The sequence below is a fragment of the Mustelus asterias genome, chromosome 18 (assembly GCF_964213995.1).
Source record: "Mustelus asterias chromosome 18, sMusAst1.hap1.1, whole genome shotgun sequence".
Lineage (NCBI taxonomy): Eukaryota > Metazoa > Chordata > Chondrichthyes > Carcharhiniformes > Triakidae > Mustelus > Mustelus asterias.
The window spans coordinates 59,006,799-59,030,087 of record NC_135818.1 but is presented as its reverse complement, the minus strand read 5'-3'; the positions used below and the strand labels follow the sequence as shown (position 1 = coordinate 59,030,087).

The 23,289-nt window shown below is 42.4% G+C and overlaps 1 protein-coding gene across 1 annotated transcript in view; it reads left to right on the top strand.

The window, feature by feature from the left end:
- znf839 (zinc finger protein 839) overlaps positions 1 to 23,289 on the top strand; it is a 39,299-nt gene that overhangs the window by 10,931 nt on the left and 5,079 nt on the right. The window contains exons 3-7 of the mRNA XM_078234084.1: positions 5,829 to 5,957; positions 6,915 to 7,007; positions 12,898 to 13,047; positions 15,772 to 15,909; positions 20,929 to 21,064. Of these exons, the coding sequence (XP_078090210.1) occupies positions 5,829 to 5,957; positions 6,915 to 7,007; positions 12,898 to 13,047; positions 15,772 to 15,909; positions 20,929 to 21,064 (646 nt within the window). The remainder of the gene's footprint in view (positions 1 to 5,828; positions 5,958 to 6,914; positions 7,008 to 12,897; positions 13,048 to 15,771; positions 15,910 to 20,928; positions 21,065 to 23,289) is intronic.

Here is a 23,289-nt window from a genome sequence, read left to right as displayed (position 1 = left end):
CAGATTGGTTCTTTGCTTTGTGATTATCCTTCTGCTTTCCACCCCCTACACCTGATTGCCACAAGGTTCACTTTCTTTTCAACAATCCATCCTTACATTAGGCCTCTGAGGCCAATGGAATACCTATCTCAGCACAGATTAGTGACCTAACGTGGGACCGTCCTGGTCAGTTTGGTTAAGTACAAAATTGTGCAATACTGACAGTAAGCATTAATATTCTAAACTGTTATCACTGACCAGGAAGTGGAATTTAATATGGAAGGTACATACTGTTAAGAATAGCAGTGCAGTAATTCATTCGAATCATAATTAAGAAAAAACTGTATTTACTGATGCTTTTTCCCTTTAAATTCAGTTTGTCGTTTATTGCCCAAATCTGTTCAGTGATTTTAAATCTAAATTCTGGTGGACTTAGATATGCTGTGTAATATATTGATTTTTGAGCAAAAATTATTTCAAAATTTGGTAGGCAAATGCAATGTTTGCATTCATTTCGAGAGGACTAGAATACAAGAGCAGGGATGCACTGCTGAGTTTTTATAAGACTCAGGTCAAACCACATTTGGAATATTGTGAGCAATTTTGGGCCCCATATCTAAGGAAGGATGTGCTGGCCTTGGAGAGGGTCCAGAGGAGGTTCACAACAACGATCCCGGAAATGAAAGGCTTGACGTATGAGGAGTGTTTCAAGACCCAGGGTCTGTACTCGCTGGAGATTAGAAGGATGAGGGAGGACCTCAATTAAATTTACAGAATACTGAAAGGTCTGGATAGACGTGGAGAAGATGTTTCCATTCGTGGGGGAGACTAGGATATGAGGGCACAGCCTCAGTAAAGGGATGACCCGTTGGAACCAGGATGAGGAAGAATATCTTCAGCCAGAGGGAGGTGAATCTGTGGAGTTCATTGCCACAGAAGGCTGGGAGGCCAGGTCATTTAGTGTATTTAAGACAGAGATCGATAGGTTCTTGATTGGTATGGGAATCAAAGGTTATGGGGAAAAGGGGAGAGAATGGGGTTGAGAAACATATCAGCCATGATTGAATGGCGGAGCAGACTCGATAGGCCGAATGGTCTAATTAGACCATGAGACCATAATTCTGCTCCTAGATCTATGGTCTAAAACAGTGTCACATTTTTGATTCTATGATGTTTGCTCAGTATTTGTTACTCTTGTGGCTGAGGCCCTTGTAACTTGTCAGGATATTGCTGTTTTTTAAAAGTGCTGGTGGCAAAGGTAGTTAACCCTTCAGAATCATTATAAACAGCTGTACTGGAGGCGATCCAAAAATACTGTTACAGTAATTCTGTGGTAAAATTATGCTTTAAAAGTTTGCACCATCACTAGTATTCAGGAAGGACACATTTTATTTCTGGTTCTGTAAGTTTCATATGTTGCATCTAAGGTCTGGAACTTCTTGTAGCTGTAACATAAAAGGGACCAATTTCTACCCATTGTCACTGACCATAGAGGCAGCAGAATAATCTGTAGTTGGTCTCTCTGCCAAGGCCCAATGGATGGCCTGAAAAATAGAAAGCGAAGAAAAGAAAACCAGTTGCAATTGGCACTAACCAAAGGCTAGGATTTAAAAGGGATCTCTGGTATTTAGTTAAAGCAGTCCTTGTTAGAAACAATTTTTATTTATTTATTCAATTCAATCCAATCAAGTTCAATTCAGAGTCTCATCAAGTGAGACATTCCCGATCCAAGCTGACAAGACAGGGCTCTCGCCTCCTGTCTTGGGCTTGATCTACATGATCCAAGCTGATTGGAGTAGGCATTGCACCTCCTCCAAGGCTTGATCTCATTTGCATCTTAGCCAAAAGGCTGAGATGCTGCTTTTAAAAATTGCTTCAAATGAAGCTAAAATGTAACCTAATGACTTCAACCAAGCACAGCATGTCGATACTAGACTTGATCTTAGCCAAAAGGCCGGGCGAAACAACTGCAGTTTGAAATCTTTGATATTCCAAAGATGGCTGAGTAAATTGTGTGATAGCAGAATTTATAACCCACCAGCTCAGGAGACAATATATGATGAGCTCCACTGGCATTCAATTTGATTTTTCCATTTGCAGTCGCTACAAGTACTTTGGTTTCTACTGCAGTGTGCTTATTGGGTTTAAAGTTTAAATATTCCTCTATTACTATGACTTTGAATTTTACAGAGAAAAATAATACTTAATCAGATGGTATGTAATAAAAGTTTAATTTTTGACAGCAACAGTATCTGTGGTATGTTTCCAGTTGCATAAGTGAATGTTTGTATTTACAGCCCAGCTTTTGAAATGCCAGCAGTTATCGCTTTGATTTGTTTCTGGCAACTTAGGAGGTTTTGAAGTGAAAATGTACAACAACTATCTGTGCAGCATGAATCAAATATGTTTAATACTTGGCTCAAACTCTTTCCCCAAGTTATTTAAAACTGTACTTTTGAGCTCCCAATTCGCTACTCTTTGATTCTCAGTTTTCAGCAATTCTTTAGTTGTTTATCTGCTTATCCACTCTCTCATGTCCACCTTTGCCTGTGCCCCAGCATTGCTAATATTCTCCCTTTCTTAAAAGATTCATGAACATTGTCACCTCATAAAGTGCCTGTGATTACCACAACTGCAGGCTTCATTCCCTCAAATTCAGTTTCTACCCCTCCCACAACGCTGAAATGACCCTAATCCTGTCTGGCTGAGTGATCGGAAACAGATTAGTGATTAATAGCTGTTTTCTGGACCGGAGGAAGATTTATAGTGGAGTTCCACAGGAGTCATCGTTGGGACCTTTGATCTTCTTGATGTGTTAATGACCTAGACCTTGGTGTGCAGGGCACAAGTTCAAAATCTGCTTGTGATATAAAACCTGAGGAGGAGGACAGTGTAGAATGTCAAAAGGACATAGACAAGTTGGTGGAATGGGCGGACAAGTGACCTATGAAGTTCAATGTGGAGAAATGTGAAGTGATTCATTTTGGTTAGAAGAATATATGGAGAAATAAAATAAATTATTTTATTTCTCTAAATGGGATGCAGGAGCAGAGTGACCTGGATGCACATGTGCATGAGTCATTGAAAATGAACAGGACTGGTTGAGACCACAGCTAATACAACACACAGTATCCTAGGCTTTATTAATAGGGGCATAATGTACAACATCAATGCGGTTATGTTGAACTTGTATAGGACACTTATTCAGCCTCAGCTGGAATGTTGCGTTCTTTTCTGGCTGCAGCACTTTAGGAAGGACATGAAGACACTGGAGAGAGTGCAGAAAAGCTTCACAAGAATGGTTCCAGGGAGTTACAAAGATAGATTGGAGAAGTTGAACTGTTTTTCTTGGAAAAGATTTGATTGAGGTATTCAAAATCAGGAGGGGTCTTGACAGAGTAGACAGGGAGAAATTGTTCCCACTCGCGAAAGCAACAAGAGGGCACAGAAGAAACAATGGAGACATGAGGAAAACATTTTCCACACCGTGAAAGGTTAAGATCTGGAATACGTTGCCTGACGGTGTGATCGATGCATTAGAGAGGGAATTTGATTGCTCTCTGTAAAGGAAGAATATGTGCAGATTTATGGAGAGAATGTGGGAGAATGGCACTAGGTGAATTGTCCATTTAGTGAGCTAGTGCAGACATGATAGGATGAATGGCCACCTCCTATGCTGTAACAGTTTTGTGATTCAGTCATTTCGGTTGCAAATGACATCCTCTGTAGTGATGTGCATTAGTCCTTTGTGGCCTCTCAGCAATGATATCAACTGCCTGTCCTTGGTGTTCAACTTAGAGTGACTACTCTTGCTTGTTTCAGTTCTTATTTATATAATCATAGCTAGAGTCTCTCTGCCAGTAACTTCCCTTCCCAACAACGGATATATTTTTTTGCTTCTTCCTCCTTGGCTACATCATTCATGGGCATTGGATCAACCAAGCTAACAAAATCAGTCTATTTCTCCACCATTGTCTGACATCTAGTCTTGAGGAGCCATATTTCCAAACTGCACATGGTAATACTGAAACTATTATATCAACCCTACCACAAATTTCAGTTTCTTGCCACTGATTCCATCTACCCTGCCCACTGTCTTGGACTTGAACAGATTGTTTCAACCTCAGCCTCCGATTGTACCTTATGTTCTCTCTATCACAGAGATCATCTGCTTTCAGCTTTGTTGCGTGGCTTGCTTCCACTGTATCTCAGCCTATCTTCTATTGAAATCCTCATCCATGTGATTGCCGCTTCCAGATTCAACTGTTTCTGTGTTTCTGGCTGACCTCCCACCCTTTCTATATTCTGTAAACTTCAGCTGACCCAAAACTCTGTATCCTATCCTGCAGCAAGAGTTACCCGGCCAACTCCCATGTGCATGCTCACCTAAGTTGGTTCCCTAATAACAAACTTGAAACACTGATCTTTGTTTTAACTTGTTTAATAGGTATCCCTGGCTGAATTCTCTGTTCTTCTACATTCCTCTCCATCCTTCACTGTCACTAATATTGCTGTTAAAATTTACATGCCTTAAAAAAGGGTGGCGCAGTGGTTAGCACTGTTGCCTCTCAGCGCCATGGACCCTGGTTCACTTCCAGCCTCAGGTCACTGTTTGTGTGGAGTTTACACGTTCTCCATGTGTGGGTTTCCTCCAGGTGCTCCGGTTTCCTCCCATAGTCCGAAGATGTGCAGGTTAGGTGGATTGGCCATGCTAAATTGCCCATTAGTTTTAGGGGGACCAGCAGGGTAAATGTGTGAAGTTATGGGATAGGGCCTGGGTGGGATTGCGGTCGGTGCAGACTCAATGGGCCAAATGCCCTCCTTCTGCACTGTAGGGATTCTATGAAAAAAGATTTTTCAGCGCAGTGCCGTTATGTTTTCTTGTGTGGTACAAGGCCTGCATTACTTGCAGGCTAATGGGAAGTCATTCAATTTAGCAGGGACATTGATTGGCACCTGTGCTTTTAGCCCCATTCTCTGCAATCCTTTCCTCCTTGTCCTTTTGGACTCTTTAAAACTTAGCTATTTGACCAAGCTGTTGGTCACCCATCCTAAAAATACTTTCTTCACTTTGACCGTTTTTCTCCTCATGCTTCGATGAAATGCCTTGGGCTATTATTTTCTGCAGTAAAATTGTCACATAAATGCAAGTGTTATTGGATATTGATATGTAGTAATGTAAAAGCCTGACCAAATAGTTTTCAAATCTGAAACAAAACTGACTGTGATTGGCTTACATTCAATATACAAAACACAATTGCTCCTTTTGTCTGTGTTTGCTTTTTTGTGCCCGTTCAATACATACAGTGACAATTTAAAATATACAATCAGCCCATTATGCAGTTTGTCTACTTTTGTTTCCCATTATAGTTTTATTATGGGCTGTCAATTTTATGACTTGGCTATATTGTTCTTCCTTGCCCCACTACATTTTTGAGTGTAATTTACCGTATTTCTAAGATTTAATTCAAAGATTGGTTTTTGAGACATTGAGTATTGAATTTTATGAGCAGGATTAAATGTTTATAGGTATGAGTGCTGTGTAGGTTACTTTCTTGTGGAGCAAATTCTATATATGGGACTCTTGGGATAGTCTTTGTGTATTCTGCTTTTGGGTTTGGGCTGATTGAATATATTTATATTAGTCAATATGGTTACTTACTGAACTAAATATAGCACTTAATTGGCAAACCATTCCACTATTCATCTTTATACTTTATCTCTTTGCCTTCGTACCCTATATCAGTACAATATTTTATTCAGAATTGGGTATTGGCCATGCCCATGTTGGAAAATTACTTGGAGTTCCCCAAAATAAAGTAAAATATGCAAGTTTATTTTTCTTGTAGACAGAGAAGGTTGCAGTAGCTCGACATTTCCCTGGACGCCGGCGAACTGTACGACGTGGCCGACCTCCAAAACACCATAACACTTACCATCAAGAGCAAGTCCTGAAGAAGAAAGCAAGATTAAAAGAGGTATTAGGTTTTGGTACATGTGGTTTAGATAAATTTAGGTGCAGACTTTAAAACTAGATGGGATCTAAAATTTATTTAACATGTTATTTTAAAATGTACTAAAGTATTTAATGAACCTTCAATGTAATGCACACCTCTTAAATGCTTCTCAGTTTTTATTCTTTCAACTGATGTGGGTGTTGCTGGCTAGGTCAGTATTTATTGTCCATTCGCAATTGCCCTTGAGTAGGTGATGATGAGCTGCTGCCTTGAACTGCTGCAGTCCATGTGTCATAGGTACACCCACACCAGAGCTGTTAGGGAGGAAGTTTCCAGGATTTTGACCCAGTGATATTGAAAGAACGGCAATTATATTTCCAAGTCCAGATGGTGTGTGACTTAGATGGGAGAAATTGCAGATGGTGGTGTTCTCATGCATCTGCTGCCCTTGTCCTTTTAGGTGGTAGGGGTTGCAACTTTGGAAGGTGGAGGTAGGGAAGCTTTAGGAGAAGAAGATAGTGGGAAGGGATATCAGAGGAAGGGGAGAGAAGTAGAGGAATGGAAAAAGGTGAGGAGAGGAAAGGTGATGTGGAGAAATGTATGATGTGGAGATGTTGAAATTGCAGCACTCTTCAGTTCAAAAGCTTGTTACAGCTTTAAAGGTCAGAATTGTTTGAGTCGATCAAGTGCATTGAATATTAAAAAGTTATGAGGTCATTGAAGATCGACGGAAGGTTATTTGCCTGAAATGTTTACTGTTTTTCTCTCCATAGATGCTGCCAGACTTGCTGCGTATTTCCAGCATTTTCTGTTTTTATTTCAAATCATGAAATCTCGATCTGCATTAGCTAATTTAAGTGACTTTGGGGCATTAATATTTTAACTCGATTATGGTGATGTGCCAATCACAGTTTAATTGCAGGGTACTGAATATCATGTCTTTTGACAACGTGATAATTAAAATTATGTTTTAACTAGCTCCTGAAACAGTGTGATGACGAGGAACTGATGGAATTGGCTCTCCCCAGGCTTACAAAAGTCATTACTCTCTGGGAATTTCTGTTGATGAAGGTAAGCCATATTATCCTTGAAGTAAATGTGTGGGTGGCTGTGTTTTGAACATTAATACAGGATAGATAGTTATGTTCCACATAACTAAGCAATAAATATTCAAGTCCAGTTCCAAATAACTTCAAAAACAAAATGATCAGAATACACTTTTAACTATCAAGCCTAAAATAATTTCCCAGAGCACTCAACTGGTGCAGACAGCTTCATAGGTTGTTTTTCCAGTATAATTGAGACGAGTTGTTTTGCACATTTTATTATTGACTTCCAATTTATTCAAAATTCTCTTAAATCAATGTGGTTTTCAGGCAGAACTACTATATAGCTGTAGATAATCTGACAGAAAATTTAAACAAGTTTATTCATACAGCAAGCACATTTACAGCTATTTTCTTTCCGTATCCTAATTTATGTAATTGGTGCATGATGATGCTTTCACAATAGACCAAGTAACCTGAAGCCGCTGACCTTGAAGAAAGTTCCTGGTGGCAGTTTAAATCTGGTTCCAAGTAAAGGGGTGTCTCGGGGGGGTGATCTTACCAAAATAATTCACAGTGCCGAAAGAGTGTGAAAGTGAATGCGTTTCTGCCCCATTTTTCCATCAAGGGATGGACCCCCCATGGCCCAATCGCGGCCTCCACAAGCATTCCCGGGTCAGCCCCCCCCTTCCCTTTCCCGTCCCGGTGCGCCCCAATCTCCAGCCCATCCACCCCCCATGGGAGGCAGACCACCCCCTGGCCCACCTCCATCGCTGGCCTCCTTCCAGCCCCGATCGATCCTGTCTGCAGAATGGCAGTGGGACCCCTTGGCACTGCCCCATGCCTGGCAGGCAGTGCCAAGGTGTCCCCTGGGCATGGGCAGTGCCAGGGGACACAGGCTGGCATTCAGGGTGTCCATGCCAAGGGGGCACTATCCCCCTGCTGCCTGACCCCCTGCGGCACCCAGATTGTCCCCCCTTTCAATCCAGCGGGGTCTCCTGCTAGTTTCCCAAAAGTGAGGAGCTACTCTAAACCCCGTCAAAGTGAATTTGTATTGGTGGGGGTGGGAGATGCTATCAGACCCAGAGAATTCAGTCCTGGGCCAGATAATTGCATTAAAATTACTTACTTGCTGTTCCCACCGGTTTCCTGTGTGGCCCTGACCACTCTGGATTTCCATCGCTGGAAGATGCGCACGCGTCGGGAACGCATGCACAAATCCTGTGAATGGCGCACGTGTGAATCTCCTGGCCCGACTTGCCAGAAAATTGTAATGAGAGAATCGCCCCCGTTCTGTTTTTCTTAAAAAAAATTGAAGTTTTCATCAATTATTCGGGGTTTGTACTCTGAAGCCTCAACTGTGTGTTCACTGGAAAATTGTTGAATTAGACAGAAACTTTGGACTTCCACAATTATCCTGCTCATGAGCTGTCAATTTCAATGGAATAATGATGCCAACATTGACAGTTTGCCATCCTTATGACCACAAAATCTGTGCCAATTTTTCAGTTGATATTTTATTCATCCAACTTTATGAATACGGTAACATGTAAAGCTTGGGAAACTTTAACAGATACATTATGCTGTTTTAGATGGAATAACATATCTTCTACTTGTTAAACTTGAATGTCTGAAGGTTTTCCTGGTTGCTTAAAGATGCATTCCTTCCTGGCTCCACTAACGATAGTCAAATTAAAATACTGCACAGTATCACAGATTTACCAGGCTCTGGAGGACTCCTAAACAAAGATCCACTTTTTATTTTAAAACTTCATGTATATATGTGTCCATATAACCTCCCTCAATTTGCAAAGTTATTCATAAATCCACCATTTTGCAAGTCTTTCCAACCCCATTGCAAACTGTAAATAATGGTGACCGAAACAGAATCCTTGATGAGAATTGTTAGCAGTACATCAGTTGTGATGATTTCATGAAAGCTGCTACCCTGTGGTGTTGTACTCAACATGTTGGACCTAATTAAGCTGAGGAGTTCTAATTTTTTTCCTAACTGCTTCTCTCCCCTCTCCCTTAAAAAATTGCTAAAAGCAGAGGGATAATGTGGACAGCCTGTCTGTAATTCCAGGAGAGGACCTTTCTTTTGGTTAAAATGTAAACATATTTCTTTTTACCTTGGTTTGGGATGCAAACCTATCCTCATCCAAAAATTGTCTGATTGTTAATTTTTGAATTACTTAAGTTTCTTTTCTTTTAAATGAATTTCCCCCAGTCTATTGGTCCCTCTAGGTGCAAGCCACGTTGTTACATGATTGTTCTGTGGTACGTCCTCTTTCCTCCTATCGTACCCCTTCAACTAAAAAAAAAAGAATTTTGAGCAGAAACATTTTAATATTGACAGGTTTGTGTCCGCTGACTTTGACTTCTGAATGATACAGAAGCCTTCACGTGCCTTTGGATAGATGCAGTGGAAACAAATACTAGGAATACACAAGAGATTGGTTATCAGGGCGGCACGGTAGCACAGTGGTTAGCACTGTTGCTTCACAGCTCCAGGGACCTGGGTTCGATTCCCGGCTTGTGTCACTGTCTGTGTGGAGTTTGCACATTCTCCTCGTGTCTGCGTGGGTTTCCTTCGGGGTGCTCCGGTTTCCTCCCACAGTCCAAAGATGTGCGGGTTAGGTTGATTGGCCATGCTAGAAAATTGCACCTTAGTGTCCTGAGATGTGTAGGTTAGAGGGATTAGCGGGTAAGTATGTAGGGATATGGGGCTAGGGCCTGGGTGGGATTGTGGTCGGTGCAGACTCGATGGGCCCAGTGGCCTCTTTCTGCACTGTAGGGTTTCTATGATTCTATGATCATCTATAAAGATGCTTTAGGTGTAAATTATTTGCTCTGATGAATGCTTAAAGACAAAACATGAACTAGGCTTTTCCCTTTCCAGATATAGATTGATCTACATTTCCCACGTTTGCAGATTGTACCCTCTCTTTTTGACCAAGACAATGTTTATGAGCATGGCTAGACTTTCTAGTTACAAGTGTTAGCACCCGAACAGTAACAATATGCTGAATGGTCTTTGATTCTAGGAGTCCATTATGAAAGATTGCTGTTTTAAGGTTTTCACAGATCTCCCAAGGTTTTGTTTTAGTAATGAAAAAACTTTGTGGATCGGGAATCAAGAATTCAGGCCTGTTGCAAAATTAATGATGATGTGGAGATGCCGGCATTGGACTGGGGTAAATACAGTAAGAAGTCTAGCAACACCAGGTTAAAGTCCAACAGGTTTATTTGGTAGCAAAAGCCACTAGCTTTCGGAGCGCTGCCCCTTCATCAGGTGAGTGGGAGTTCTGTTCACAAACAGGGCATGTAAAGACACAAACTCAATTTACAAAATGGTTGGAATGCGAGTCTTTACAGGTAATCAAGTCTTAAAGGTACAGACAACGTGAGTGGAGAGAGGGTTAAGCACAGGTTAAAGAGATATGTACCGTCTCCAGCCAGGACAGTAAGTGAGATTTTGTAAGCCCAGGCAAGTCGTGGGGATTACAGATAGTGTGACATGAACCCAAGATCCCAGTTGAGGCCGTCCTCATGTGTGTGCGGAACTTGTCTATCAGTCTCTGCCCAGCGACTCCGCGTTGTTGTGTGTCGTGAAGACCGCCTTGTAGAACGCTTACCCGAAGATCAGAGGTCGAATGCCCGTGACCGCTGAAGTGTAACCCACAGGAAGAGAACACTCTTGCCTGGTGATTGTCGAGCGGTGTTCATTGATCCGTTGTCGTAGCGTCTGCATGGTCTCCCCAATGTACCATGCCTCAGGACATCCTTCCCTGCAGCGTATCAGGTAGACAACGTTGGACGAGTTGCTAGTGTACCTGGTGGATGGTGTTCTCACGTGAGATGATGGCATCCATGTCGATGATCCAGCACGTCTTGCAGAGGTTGCTGTGGCAGGGTTGTGTGGTGTTGTGGTCACTGTTTTCCTGAAGGCTAGGTAATTTTCTGCGGACAATGGTCTGTTTGAGGTTGTACGGTTGTTTGAAGGCAAGAAGTGAGGGTGTGGGGATGGCCTTGGCGAGATGTTCATCTTCATCAATGACATGTTGAATGCTCCAGAGAAGATGTCGTAGCTTCTCGGCTCCGGGGAAGTACTGGACGACAAAGGGTCCTCTGTCCGCTGTGTCACATGTTTGTCTTCTGCGGAGGTCGGTGCGGTTTTTCGCTGTGGTGCATCGGAACTGTCGATCAATGAGTCGAGCGCCATATCCTGTTCTTATGAGGGCATCTTTCAGTGTCTGGAGGTGTCTGTTGCGATCCTCCTCATCTGAGCAGATCCTGTGTATGCGGAGGGCTTGTTTGTAGGTTCGAAGAATACCTCTTCACCACACAGGACCTTCAACCGATGCTATACACTAGATACATCGATGACATTTTCTTCCTTTGGACTCATGGTGAACAATCACTGAAACAACTATATGATGACATCAACAAGTTCCATCCCACCATCAGACTCACCATGGACTACTCTTCGGAATTGGTTGCATTCTTGGACACACGCATCTCCATCAAGGACGGTCACCTCAGCACTTCATTGTACCGCAAGCCCATGGATAACCTCACGATGCTCCACTTCTCCAGCTTCCACCCTAAACACATTAAAGAAGCCATCCCCTACGGACAAGCCCTCCGTATACACAGGATCTGCTCAGATGTGGAGGATCGCAACAGACACATCCAGATGCTGAAAGATGCCCTCATAAGAACAGGATATGGTGCTCGATTCATCGATCGACAGTTCCGACGCGCCACAGCGAAAAACCGCACCGACCTCCTCAGAAGACAAACACTGGACACGGCGGACAGAGTACCCTTCGTCATCCAGTACTTCCCCGGAGCGGAGAAGCTACGGCATCTCCTCCGGAGCCTTCAACATGTCATTGATGAAGACGAACATTTCGCCAAAGCCATCCCCACACCCTCACCACTTGCCTTCAAACAACCGCACAACCTCAAACAGACCATTGTCCACAGCAAACTACCTAGCCTTCAGGGGAACAGTGACCACAACCCTGTCACAGCAATCTCTGCAAGACGTGCCGGATCATCGACATGGATGCCATCATCTCACGTGAGAACACCATCTACCAGGTACACGGTACATACACTTGCAACTCAGCCAATGTTGTCTACCTGATATGCTGCAGGAAAGGGGAGACCATGCAGACGCTGCAACAACGGATGAATGAACACCGCTCGACAATCACCAGGCAAGAATGTTCTCTTCCTGTTGGGGAACACTTCAGTGGTCACGGGCATTCGGCCTCTGATCTTCGGATAGCGTTCTCCAAGACTGCCTTCACGACACACAACGCAGAGTCACTGAGCAGAGATTGATAGCCAAGTTCCGCACACATGAGGACGGCCTCAACCGGGATCTTGGGTTCATGTCACACTATCTGTAATCCCCACGACTTGCCTGGGCTTGCAAAATCTCACTAACTGTCCTGGCTGGAGACAATACACATCTCTTTAACCTGTGCTTAACCCTCTCTCCACTCTCATTGTCTGTACCTTTAAGACTTGATTACCTGTAAAGACTTGCATTCCAACCATTATTTTGTAAATTGAGTTTGTTGTCTTATGCCCTGTTTGTGAACAGAACTGCCATTTACCTGACGAAGGAGCAGCACTCCGAAAGCTAGTCGCTTTTGCTACCAAATAAACCTGTTGGACTTTAACCTGGTGTTGTGAGACTTCTTACTGCAGAAGTAGTGACCATGATAAAATTCGCATTTGAGCAAAAACTTTGAAATGCTGTTATGTTGTACAGTAGTCAGTTTTTTTTATATGGCATGTTAGAATCTCCAGTTGGATCTTTAAATAGTCAAGTCATATAAGCAATGGCTTTGTGCTGCAGTGAAACTGGATTTTCATGTTTAGTGCTGAATTCCTAGGTGGAAAAAGGACGACCTGCCCGGCCACAATTTCCAGATGTGTATAAAGAATTTGAGATGCTGCATAAACATGTTAAGAAAATGGCTGATGAACACTCTAATGCCATTCGGATAAGTCCTCAGCAGCCCTTACAGATCTCTTCTGTACAGGTAAATGCTTCTTTTTGTTTATTTATTTCTCAAAATTTCTCCCACCAATTATGCCATTTTTCATTTTATGCATGAAGGTCTTTAAGAACCATCAAATATATATAAATAATTTATTCTGAAATAAAGTCCTCCATTTATTGATGTTGCCTTTTATTGGTAGCTCCTGATATCAGTTTTGCTGATGGTGATGTTTTGACTTTGCCAGCTACTCGTACTTGCCCATTGTTTGCATGCTCCTATGTTAAGAGCATGTCTTATGCTAACAATTCAAATAGGCAAGCAATAACTTTGAGGAAATTTGCACTAAGCTAGACTGTTATATTTTATGCACTTGAATATCAAAATAAAGCACATCTTAAGTGAGAACAGAGCATCTCGATCATTGTTCTAACAAGGGACCCTTTATGTTTCTTTCAGGGTTATTTGACTCTTGCTAAAGCAACATTTCGGATCTTGTATAAATTAATTGCTTCATCTGTTAGATATCTGTTAAACTGCACTTGGAAATATCTTAGTTCTTTAAACACTTGGGAGTGTTTATTAAGTTGAAAATGCGATAAAATTGCAATTACTGATATTCTGAAATATAATTACTTGGTTCTTTTTTTAAAGTGGATTAAAGTCCAACAGGTTTATTTGGTATCACGAGCTTTCGGAGCGCTGCTCCTTCATCGGGTGAGTGACTCGCCTGAGGAAGGAGCAGCGCTCCGAAAGTTCATGATACCAAATAAACCTGTTGGACTTTAACCTAATGTTGAGACTTATTACTGTGCCCACCCCAGTCCACATCAGGATAGTATTAGACTGGTTAAGTTTGGAGATAACAAAGACTGATTGCCGTCTCAGTTTTGGTCTACTATTTAGTCTTTTCCCATGTGGAATCAATTCTGTCACTCCCCAAGAATAGTTCAGTTGTATGACACACATATGCCTTGCCTGTTGCATTCTTCTCATTGCAGCATGCTCTGTTAGTGAGCTCCTGCCACTATTTGAAACTCCAGTTTTGGCTGCTTTGTTCTCCCATCTAATGCAATGCATCTATTGACATGATTAAATGCAGTGGTGAGAGAAAAAGTCTGAGGGTTGAGAGTCCTTGGAACACTCTTCCTCAAAAGGCAGAGTCTTCAAATATTTTAAAACTAAAGCAAGATACATTCTTGATGAGCAGCGGGGTGAAAGGTTATTGGGGACAGGTGGAAATGTGGAGTTGAAGTTGCAATCAGATCAGCTGTGGTTTTCTTGAATGGTGGGTGGGTGGGTCAGTCTGGAGGAGCTGAGGGGTCTACTCTTGCTCCTAATTGGTATGTTCAAAAGCCTATAGTGTTTGGCTCTCTGCCACTTATGAGCACCAACTCTTAGCACCATTCAGAGGAATGGGGTGCTGTCCTTGTTCAAACCACCCTTTCTAGATCCTATGATGGATGCCTCATTTATGGTTGATATGATGGGAGTACCATGGTCAAAAGGGGTAACTGAATATGATTTGGGGTGTTAACTAAGAGAGAGAAATTTGGGGAAGAGAAGGTAGTAAACTCTTGAGAGAGGGCATGATGAGAGTTGAGATGGAGGTTGAAAGCACAGGAGATGAGAAGTCATTTGGTACAGAGACTGAGGGAGGCAAGCAGTGAAGATACCTTGGTGAGATTTTTTTAAATCCTAATTGGGAGGATGATGGAGAAAGAGAGGTAGGATCATTGAACATTGCAATACGATGGACCATTTGGCCCAGCAGATCTCTGCTGGTGATTTTCTCTGTCTAATCTAATTTAATTCCTCTGCTTGTTTCCCATAATAGTCCTCTTTTTCAAGATGGAAGTGTCTCCTTTACTCAGCATACAATTTTCTACGTAAACTAATTTCACTTTCACCTCAATGTGTCCTGAAACAATGTGTCCTCAATGTCCTTTTATCCATCTAAATTCTTATCTATACTTACCACATATCTTAGTTTCTCAAGACTAATGTAAAACCCCACTTCTTTTCCTTGGCATTAGTTCCTTAATCATCATTGTTGGCAGTAACCAAAGAACAAGCAAGGATAGACGAACAGATGCTGGAAATCTGAAAAAATAGAAAATACTGGAAATACTCAACAAATCTGGCAGCATCTATGGAGAGAGAAAGAATTCATATTTCAGGTCGGTGACTTTCTCTTTCCACACATCCTGCCAGACTTGCTGAGTATTTCCAGCATTTTCTATTTTGATTCAGCGAGGTTGTCTGCTAGCACAGATCCTTAACAGATACAGCCAGGCCGAGGAATTTAGATCTCTCAGGTTTTAACCTCCACAATGAAGTAACCAATCATCCAAGATAGATGATGAAATGCAAACCTGTCAGACTCCCCTCTTTTCTTAAACTATCATGATTGTTACTTCATTCTTTACCAAGTTTTGGTTACTGTGTTGATCTCAAGTGGTTTGGTATTCTTGGCTATTTCGCAAGAGCTGCAGCAACCCCAAGTTACCATCTTTCCACATTGAACCGTACACATGTTTAACATTTGCAAACCTTAGCCAAATATATTTCTCAAGATTTCAATACATTCTATTAAAGATCTCCTATTTGCTACAATACTCAGTGGAAAAGAGGCCACCTTTTTACTTCAAAAATCAGAGTTCACAAGTAGTAAGTAACTAAGTATAGCATTGCAATAGTTTTGTGAATTGAGCAGAAGGAGCTTGTAGCTCATTGGTGTTTTTTTTTCTCCCATGAATGTTCCAGGTTGCTGAGTCATTGGGATTAACTGAGTATTTGAACAAAGAAAACCAGCATGATACTAGCATGTCCCTGACCTACAGATTAATAACTGTGGATGACCAAAATCATCTAAATTCATCTGGAGAAAAGCACATCATGGAGGTAAATGAAAATTAAACATTTTCAATGCAATACAGTGATACACATGAATGGCTTCATTCATTGAGATAGCTGCGTAAAGCTATTTCAGCAGCAAACTCTCCTCCCTGGTTAAATATTAATCTCTTGCTTACATGGACAATGATTTGATATCGGAAAAAACAGGAATTGGGTTCAGTGAAACATAAACTACAGCTCAAGAGGTTAGTAAGGGGAACATTCGAAACCAGTTATACTGAGGATTTTATAATTCCCTCTTTAAATCCGCATGTTTTTTCTTTGGCAAACCTTTTTTAAAAAAATCATGCAACAGACGCTTTAGTCCTTGGCTAAGGGTTGTTGTCCAAAAAAAAGAGTTGTACTTATCCAAGTAAATGGGGAAGAGAACATCAGAGTCCTGACTTGAGCCTTGAGGATGGTGGACAGGCTTTGGTGAGCCAGCAGTGCGTTACTCACTACAGAAGAGCCCAGCCTCTTGACATGCTCTTCTAGATATAGAATTTCTGTGGCTGGTGGTGGTGAAGGATTCAACAATGGTCAACTCCTTGAATCTCATGGGGAGCTGATTACACTCTCTCTCTCTCATTCGAGATGGCATGAATGCTACTTGCCATTTATCAACTCTAGTCCATCCAGATTGGAAGACATGGACCTGGTTCATTATCTGAGAAGTTGCAAATGGAATTGAACAATGTGCTATTATTAGCAAACATCTCCACTTCTGACCTAATTTTGGAGGGAAAGTGATTTATGAAACAGCAGAAGATGGTTGGACACAGGGAGTGTGTCAGGATATGTAAGGCTCACAGACTATTTGTCCATATTTACAATGGTCCCTATGGAGATGGTCAGTATTTGCAGCAGTCTCTGGAGAATGTGTCACTATTTACAGGGGTTGCCAGGAGTCGGCAGTATTTTAAACAGGTCCTTTGTGGGGGGTGTCAGTGTTTACACAGGGCCCCTGGCAGGGCGTGAGTATGTGCAGTGATTCACTTTAGTAGGAAAATCATGAAGAAACAATATAAAATAAACTGTACAGCACTAAAGAGGATTTAGGAGCAGAGGGACCTGCGTTTATATGTGCATGAATCATTGAAGGTGGCTGGATGGGTTACAGCATCCTGAGCTTTATTAATAGGAGCATAGTGTGGAAGAGCAAGACGATTATGGAGATTAATCACCAGTTCGGCTTCAGCTAGAGGATTGTGACTAGTTCTGGACATCACTCTTTAGGAAAGTTGTGAAGCCTTTGGAGAGAGTGCAACAAAGATTCACTAGAATGGTTCTTGGGATGAGGAACTTAAGTTATCAAAATAGATTAGAGAAGTTAAGACTGTTTTCCTGGGAGAAAAGAAGATTGAGAGGAGATTTGATAAATGTATTCAAAATCGTGATGCTTCTGGACAGAATAGATGGGGAGAAACTCGTGAAAGGAGCAAGAATGCGAGGGCACAGAGTTAAGTCACCGGGACTGAATTTGCCATTGTCATTTCCGATGCCTACGTCAGACATTAGTGAAGTAGATGTGTTTTTACTACAGTCGACAATGGTTTCATGATCATCATTAGACGTTTAATTGATTGAATTTTGTTATGGAGGATTTGAACCAGGGTCCCAGAGCATTATCTTGGGTCTCTGGATTAATAGTTTTCTGTGACGCTGCCATCTCCCTCTAATACTGAATAAAATGCTTTGGTCAGGTCACTGAATGTAATGGAGAGTTCCTGGTGTGTTCTTGATAATTTCTTAGATTTGTTTGGCATTAAAGGCCATGTTGGAGATTCCTCTGGAACCATGATCTCTAAATAGTTAATCGTGATCGACAGGTCAATCCTCGAGTCACAAAAAGCTGATTGTCATTGGCTGCTGAACTGCTGCTGAAAATGCACAGAACTCTGGCATCTTGTGATGACAATCGAATGAGCTCACTGACTGCCGAAAATGCGTGGGATTCTGGCTTCTCTTGGTGATGATCGAATCAGCTCATTTGACTGCCGAACCGCCGCCGAAAATGTGCAGAACTCTGGCATCTCTTGGTGACAAGTGAATCAGCTCATTGGCTGCCAAACTGCAGGTGTCAAAACGTGGACTTACCTGAGTGAAGACAAAATGGTGAGCGACGAGCCAGGGACCTCCAAGAGGGCAAAAACCTACCATTTCCACCAGGAATGGGAAGGTGAATTTCTTTTGATGTCAGTGACAAGACCATTTGTCCCATTTGTCAAGAGTGTAGCCTTGAGTAAAAGAGGTAATTTGGAACGGCATCACAAGACCATGCAAAATTTCAGGACAATTTCCCTTTAAACAGCCATGATGTGGAGATGCTGGCATTGGACTGGGTTGGGCACAGTGAGAAGTCTCAACACCAGGTTATAGTCCAACAGGTTTATCTGGTATCACGAGCTTTCAGAGCACTGCCCCTTCATCATGTGAGTGGAGAGTTGGGTTCACAAACAGAGCATTTATAGACACAGACTCAATTGCAAGATAATGGTTGGAATGCAAGTCTTAACAGGTAATCAAGTATTTACAGGTACAGACAATGCGAGTGGAGAGAGGGATAATGACAGGTTAAAGAGGTGTGAATTGTCTCAAGCCAGGGCAATTAGTAGGATTTTGCAAGCCCAGGCCAAATGGTGGGGGTTACACACAGTGCGACATGAACCCAAGATCCCGGTTGAGGCCGTCCTCGTGTGCGGAACTTGGCCATCGGTTTCTGCTTGGCGATTCTGTGTTGTCGTGTGTCTTGAAAGCCGCCTTGGAGAACGATTACCTGAAGATCGGAGGCTGAATGCCCTTGACTGCTGAAGTGTTCCCCAACAGGAAGGGAACACTCCTACCTGATGATTGTCGAGCGGTGTCGTCCATCTGTTGTCGTAGTGTCTGCATGGTCTCACCGATGTACCACGCCTTGGGACATCCTTTCCTGCAGCGTATCAGGTAGACAATGTTGGCCGAGTCGCATGAGTATGTACCGTGTACCTGGTGAATGGTGTTCTCGTGTGATGATGGCATCCGTGTCGATGATCCGGCACGTCTTGCAGAGATTGCTGTGGCAGAGTTGCGTGGTCTCGTGGTCGCTGTTCTCCTGAAGGCTGGGTAGTTTGCTGCTAACAATGGTCTGTTTGAGATTGCGCGGTTGTTTGAAGGCAAGTAGTGGAGGTGTGGGGATGGCCTTGGCGAGATGTGGACTTGACATGGAAGTCATCACCATGCAAAATGACAGCTAAAAACTCTGTCAAGGGGCAAAGACTTTTGGGGACTTTTAAACAACAAAGTACCCTCTTCTGACATAGTGCACACTCAAGGTGAAGGCCTACTTTGGTTCCACATGCCTCTGTGAGAGGCTTTTCCCCAGATAAAAATGATCAAGTCCAAATATCGCACTCGTCTCTCAGATGCCCATGGTGGCATAGTGATTAGCACTGCTGCCTCACAGCGCCAGGAACCCGGGTTCAATTCCCAGCTTGGTTCACTGTCCATGTGGAGTTTGCACGTTCTCCCCATGTCTGCGTGGGTTTCCTGCAGGTGCTCCGGTTTCCTCCCACAGTGCAGACACAACGGGTCGAATGGCCTCCTCCTGCACTATAGGATTCTATGATGGACTATCTGAGACTGGCCATCTCAAACTATGTCGCAGATTTCTTAGTGTGCGAGTGTTATGCATAAATACATTTTGGGGGGTTTTAGTAAAGTCAAATTTTTAAGAGTAGATCTTGTGATGCCTTTTGATGCTAAAAGTGCTTACAAAGGTTGGAGACCACTGCCCTTGAATGTCACATGAGCAGCCTGGGAATGGAGGGATACAAACAATTGGTCTAGTTGGACCAAGGAGCGGCACAGGCTTGGAGGGCCGAAGGGCCTGTTTCCTGTGCTGTACTGTTCTTTGTTCTTTGTCTAAAGCCACACTCTGTCTGGGAGGATTTCCTCAGCTACAGAAAGTAGGTAATTGAGGAGAATTGATTTTCCCCTGCAATGGACAAGAGGGAAATAACTTGCCAGTGTCCCCAGCAAGGTTTATGTTCCTTCTTGAAGAGAGTTACAATTGTTGCGCTTTTGGAGTTGGTGGTCGGGGAGTTGATTGGGTGAATGCAAGGAATCTTAATATGAGCAAAAATCCACCAGCTTTGAAAATCTCAACTGGAATACCATTTGATAGTTCACTGGAGGTAGCCTGGAGAGTATCAGTTACCATTGTGGATTCATGGTTAAGAAGTTGTTGAAAATGTACTTTCCAGCATTGACAGATTACATTGCCCATCTGTATGAAGAGAAACACCATTCTGTGAATGTTGGGATTTTGTCCTTTTAACCTTGGTCTATGCTTGGCCCTTATGCCTTCTGGAAAAATTTGCATGAAGTGATGGTTATCACATTGTTGGATGTCTCAGGCTTCCTCTTCCCACATGTCCTTTTAGCTTGCAGATTTGTGTTTGGGCATCAGCCTTGAGGTGTTGGAATGCTGTTGTCTTGACTTGGGTTGTTTAGCCAGGCAATGAAAGCTGCCTGCTTTGTCATATGTTTCAGCATTGTTCACATCGAACCAGTCCTATTGATGGTGCTCAAATCCAATGTGTAGGCACAGGCATCTAGTACAGCTGACTTCATCTGATCCCACTTTTCTAGAATTGAGTTGTATCTATGAAGGTTTTCCAGATTGGTCGTGAGCTGCATTTGGAATTCCCCTCTCTCGTCGGAATTTCTCTCTTCCATTGGGATGCTTTAGCGATGAGACATTGATCTTTTTCCTCTTGGCCATTTGGGCCTTACAATGTCTCAGTGTTTGGTGAATAAAGGAAAGGCAGTTTGCTTTCTTGTGCCACTTTTAAAACAGTTGATGTCTTTCTCCTCCATTGTACCATGTTCTTAATTAGTCACAAGACCAGAACCTTTGTTTAATCCTGCCTATTCAGCAGGACTGTTTGGTTCAGTGTTCAGACATTAATCGACGCCGTGATGAAAACACTTTTGAGAGAAACTTTCATTTACTTCCATTAAAATGTTATTTTTGCTCCTCTCCAGAGAGACTTTGGAACTTTATCTCCTCCATCAAAACGAATGAAAATGGATGACTCTATAGCAGCAACTGACAACTTCAACCAAAATGGAATGGAAATAACTGGAGAAGTACAGTTACAAAGCTTAACTACTGAAGAAGGTAACGGGGTTTATATTGTCAATCACTTTACGTTTCAGTGGTCATCTTGGTGTAACATACCGTCAGTCATGTTATGGTTGCATTCCTGATGATCATAATTTGAAGTGAAACAACTTCAACTGAATCTTAGATTCCCGTAGGAATTGATGTTAAAGCCAGAGTTGCCTTCCTTTGAGTATTTCTCACCCGGGAAAAAAATACCATGTACCAGTTGAAATACTGTGCATTCCTAGCTGAAATGATGTGCAAAATAAAATACTTGTTAAATTTAAAAGACATAGAATCTAATTTGTATATTGTTTAAAAAAAAAATACAATGCAGCATTTGCCTCAGTGCAGAGTACTTTTAGATTGATCAACTACCATCTAGTGGCAGAGGTTGGTTAGTGCAGTTACACCAATTTCCACCGAGAGATGGGGCCCAGGACTTACTGCGAGTTAGGAGCAGAGCCAGTGCCTCTTCTGCATCATCCAACTGGATGGAACTGTACTCATCTGGTTCTAATCTTATCTATCCAGTTGTAGCCAGAGAATTGCCTTCAGGGGCTTCTCTTCCCACTCTCTCATTGTTACCTCTGAAGTTCCCTAAAGATCTATCCACAGCCCCTTCCTATTTCTCATCTACACGCTGCCCCTCAGTGATATCATCTGAAAACACCACTTTAGGTTCCAAATGTATGCTGACGGCACCCAGCAATACCCCTCACCATCACCTCTGTTGGACCACTTTGTATCTCCAAATTATCAACCTGTTTGTCTGACAACCAGTATTGGATGAGCTGAAATTTCCTCCCAACTAAATATTGGATAAATCAAAGGCCTTCAATCCCCCAGGGTGGTGGGATGGAGATGGTTTCTTTGCAGCTTGCATTAATATCGGTGGACCAGACCCCGGCAGAATTTTATAAAGAAAGCGTTATAACAAAATACTTTTTACAAGTGTTGCAAAGAAAACATTAAGGTCATTTCCAAAGAAATACCTGTCATTGAGCTGAAAGTTAACTTCAAGGGTGTGTCTGGGGCACGGCTTCAATGGCAGTACGTCATGTTGGAAGCTTTTCATGTTTCTCTCAATGTCAGGCCCTACTGTAGAAAGAAGGGGAAGATTTTGCAATAGCCATTGCACAAAATAATCCGTTACTTACAATCAGCAGTGAATTCTGCAGCTTTGCTGTTCAGAGAAACATTCAGGCTATTATTGTCAGCAACTGCAGAACGATTTTATTTTGATCTCTCAAAAAGAACCTTCGCTTTCGGATATGAATGCATTTTAGGTTTTACACCATTGTAACTATCCAGTACTTCAGCTCAAATTAGATGCAGGACAAAGCACCCACACTCTGTAGAAATAATGGCCCAAATCTTCCAGTCAGCAGTGATATTGTGCTCATTGCCACTGTCCGCAAAGATCTCTGCACCCTGACCTTTTTGCGCTCTTCCATCCCGGACTTTCAATCTTGGCTGCAGTATTGATGGATCACCCGCAGACTTTTGATGGGAAGATCAGGATGCGCAGGAGGTATGGATGAAGAGAGGACAGGCCCACTTTTTGCCTTATGTAGATAAGTTTTTAAAGGTCACTAGTTTTTCAGCGAATGGGTAACCAGCTTGAGAGACGCAGAGGGGTGGACTGGGTTGGCGATCAGTTGGGCAGGATCTGTGGGAGTCAGATCATGGAGTGGGTGTGTTGTATCAGGCAGAAGTGGAGTGGGGGGCGGGAGTCTTGTTCGGTCAGTGGGGTGGTGGTCAGGGATTTGGGTGTCTGTGAGAGGTGGTGTGTTCAATTTCACCAGAAATTAAACTGCGTAACGTTTCTGTGCAAGTATCCAGGTTATTGTGAATATCTAATTCATAATTAATGCTTTATAATAGCGCTTTCAGTTATAGGAAGCTGAAGCGTTAAATGTAAGCTAAATAGAAAATCATGATTGAGAAACTGAGAATCCTGAATGGAACGGAATGCAATTCAGTCAAGCTTGAAATGTATTACATCAACATGCTCAAACCTTTCAAGTGTAAGGTTAACAGCTAGAAAGTTATTTTAAAATGGCAAATGGGCTTACTTAGCAATGGAACTGGAGACGTGACATTTGCAGGTATTTCAGTAAAGTCTAAAAGATTAAGTAAGGGCATACCAACAAGTAAAACTAGTTGATGTTTTGAAAAGCAGCTGAGAGACTGTCAGCTTTGGGTCCCATTGTGGCGTGTAGCTTCTTGGAAATCGA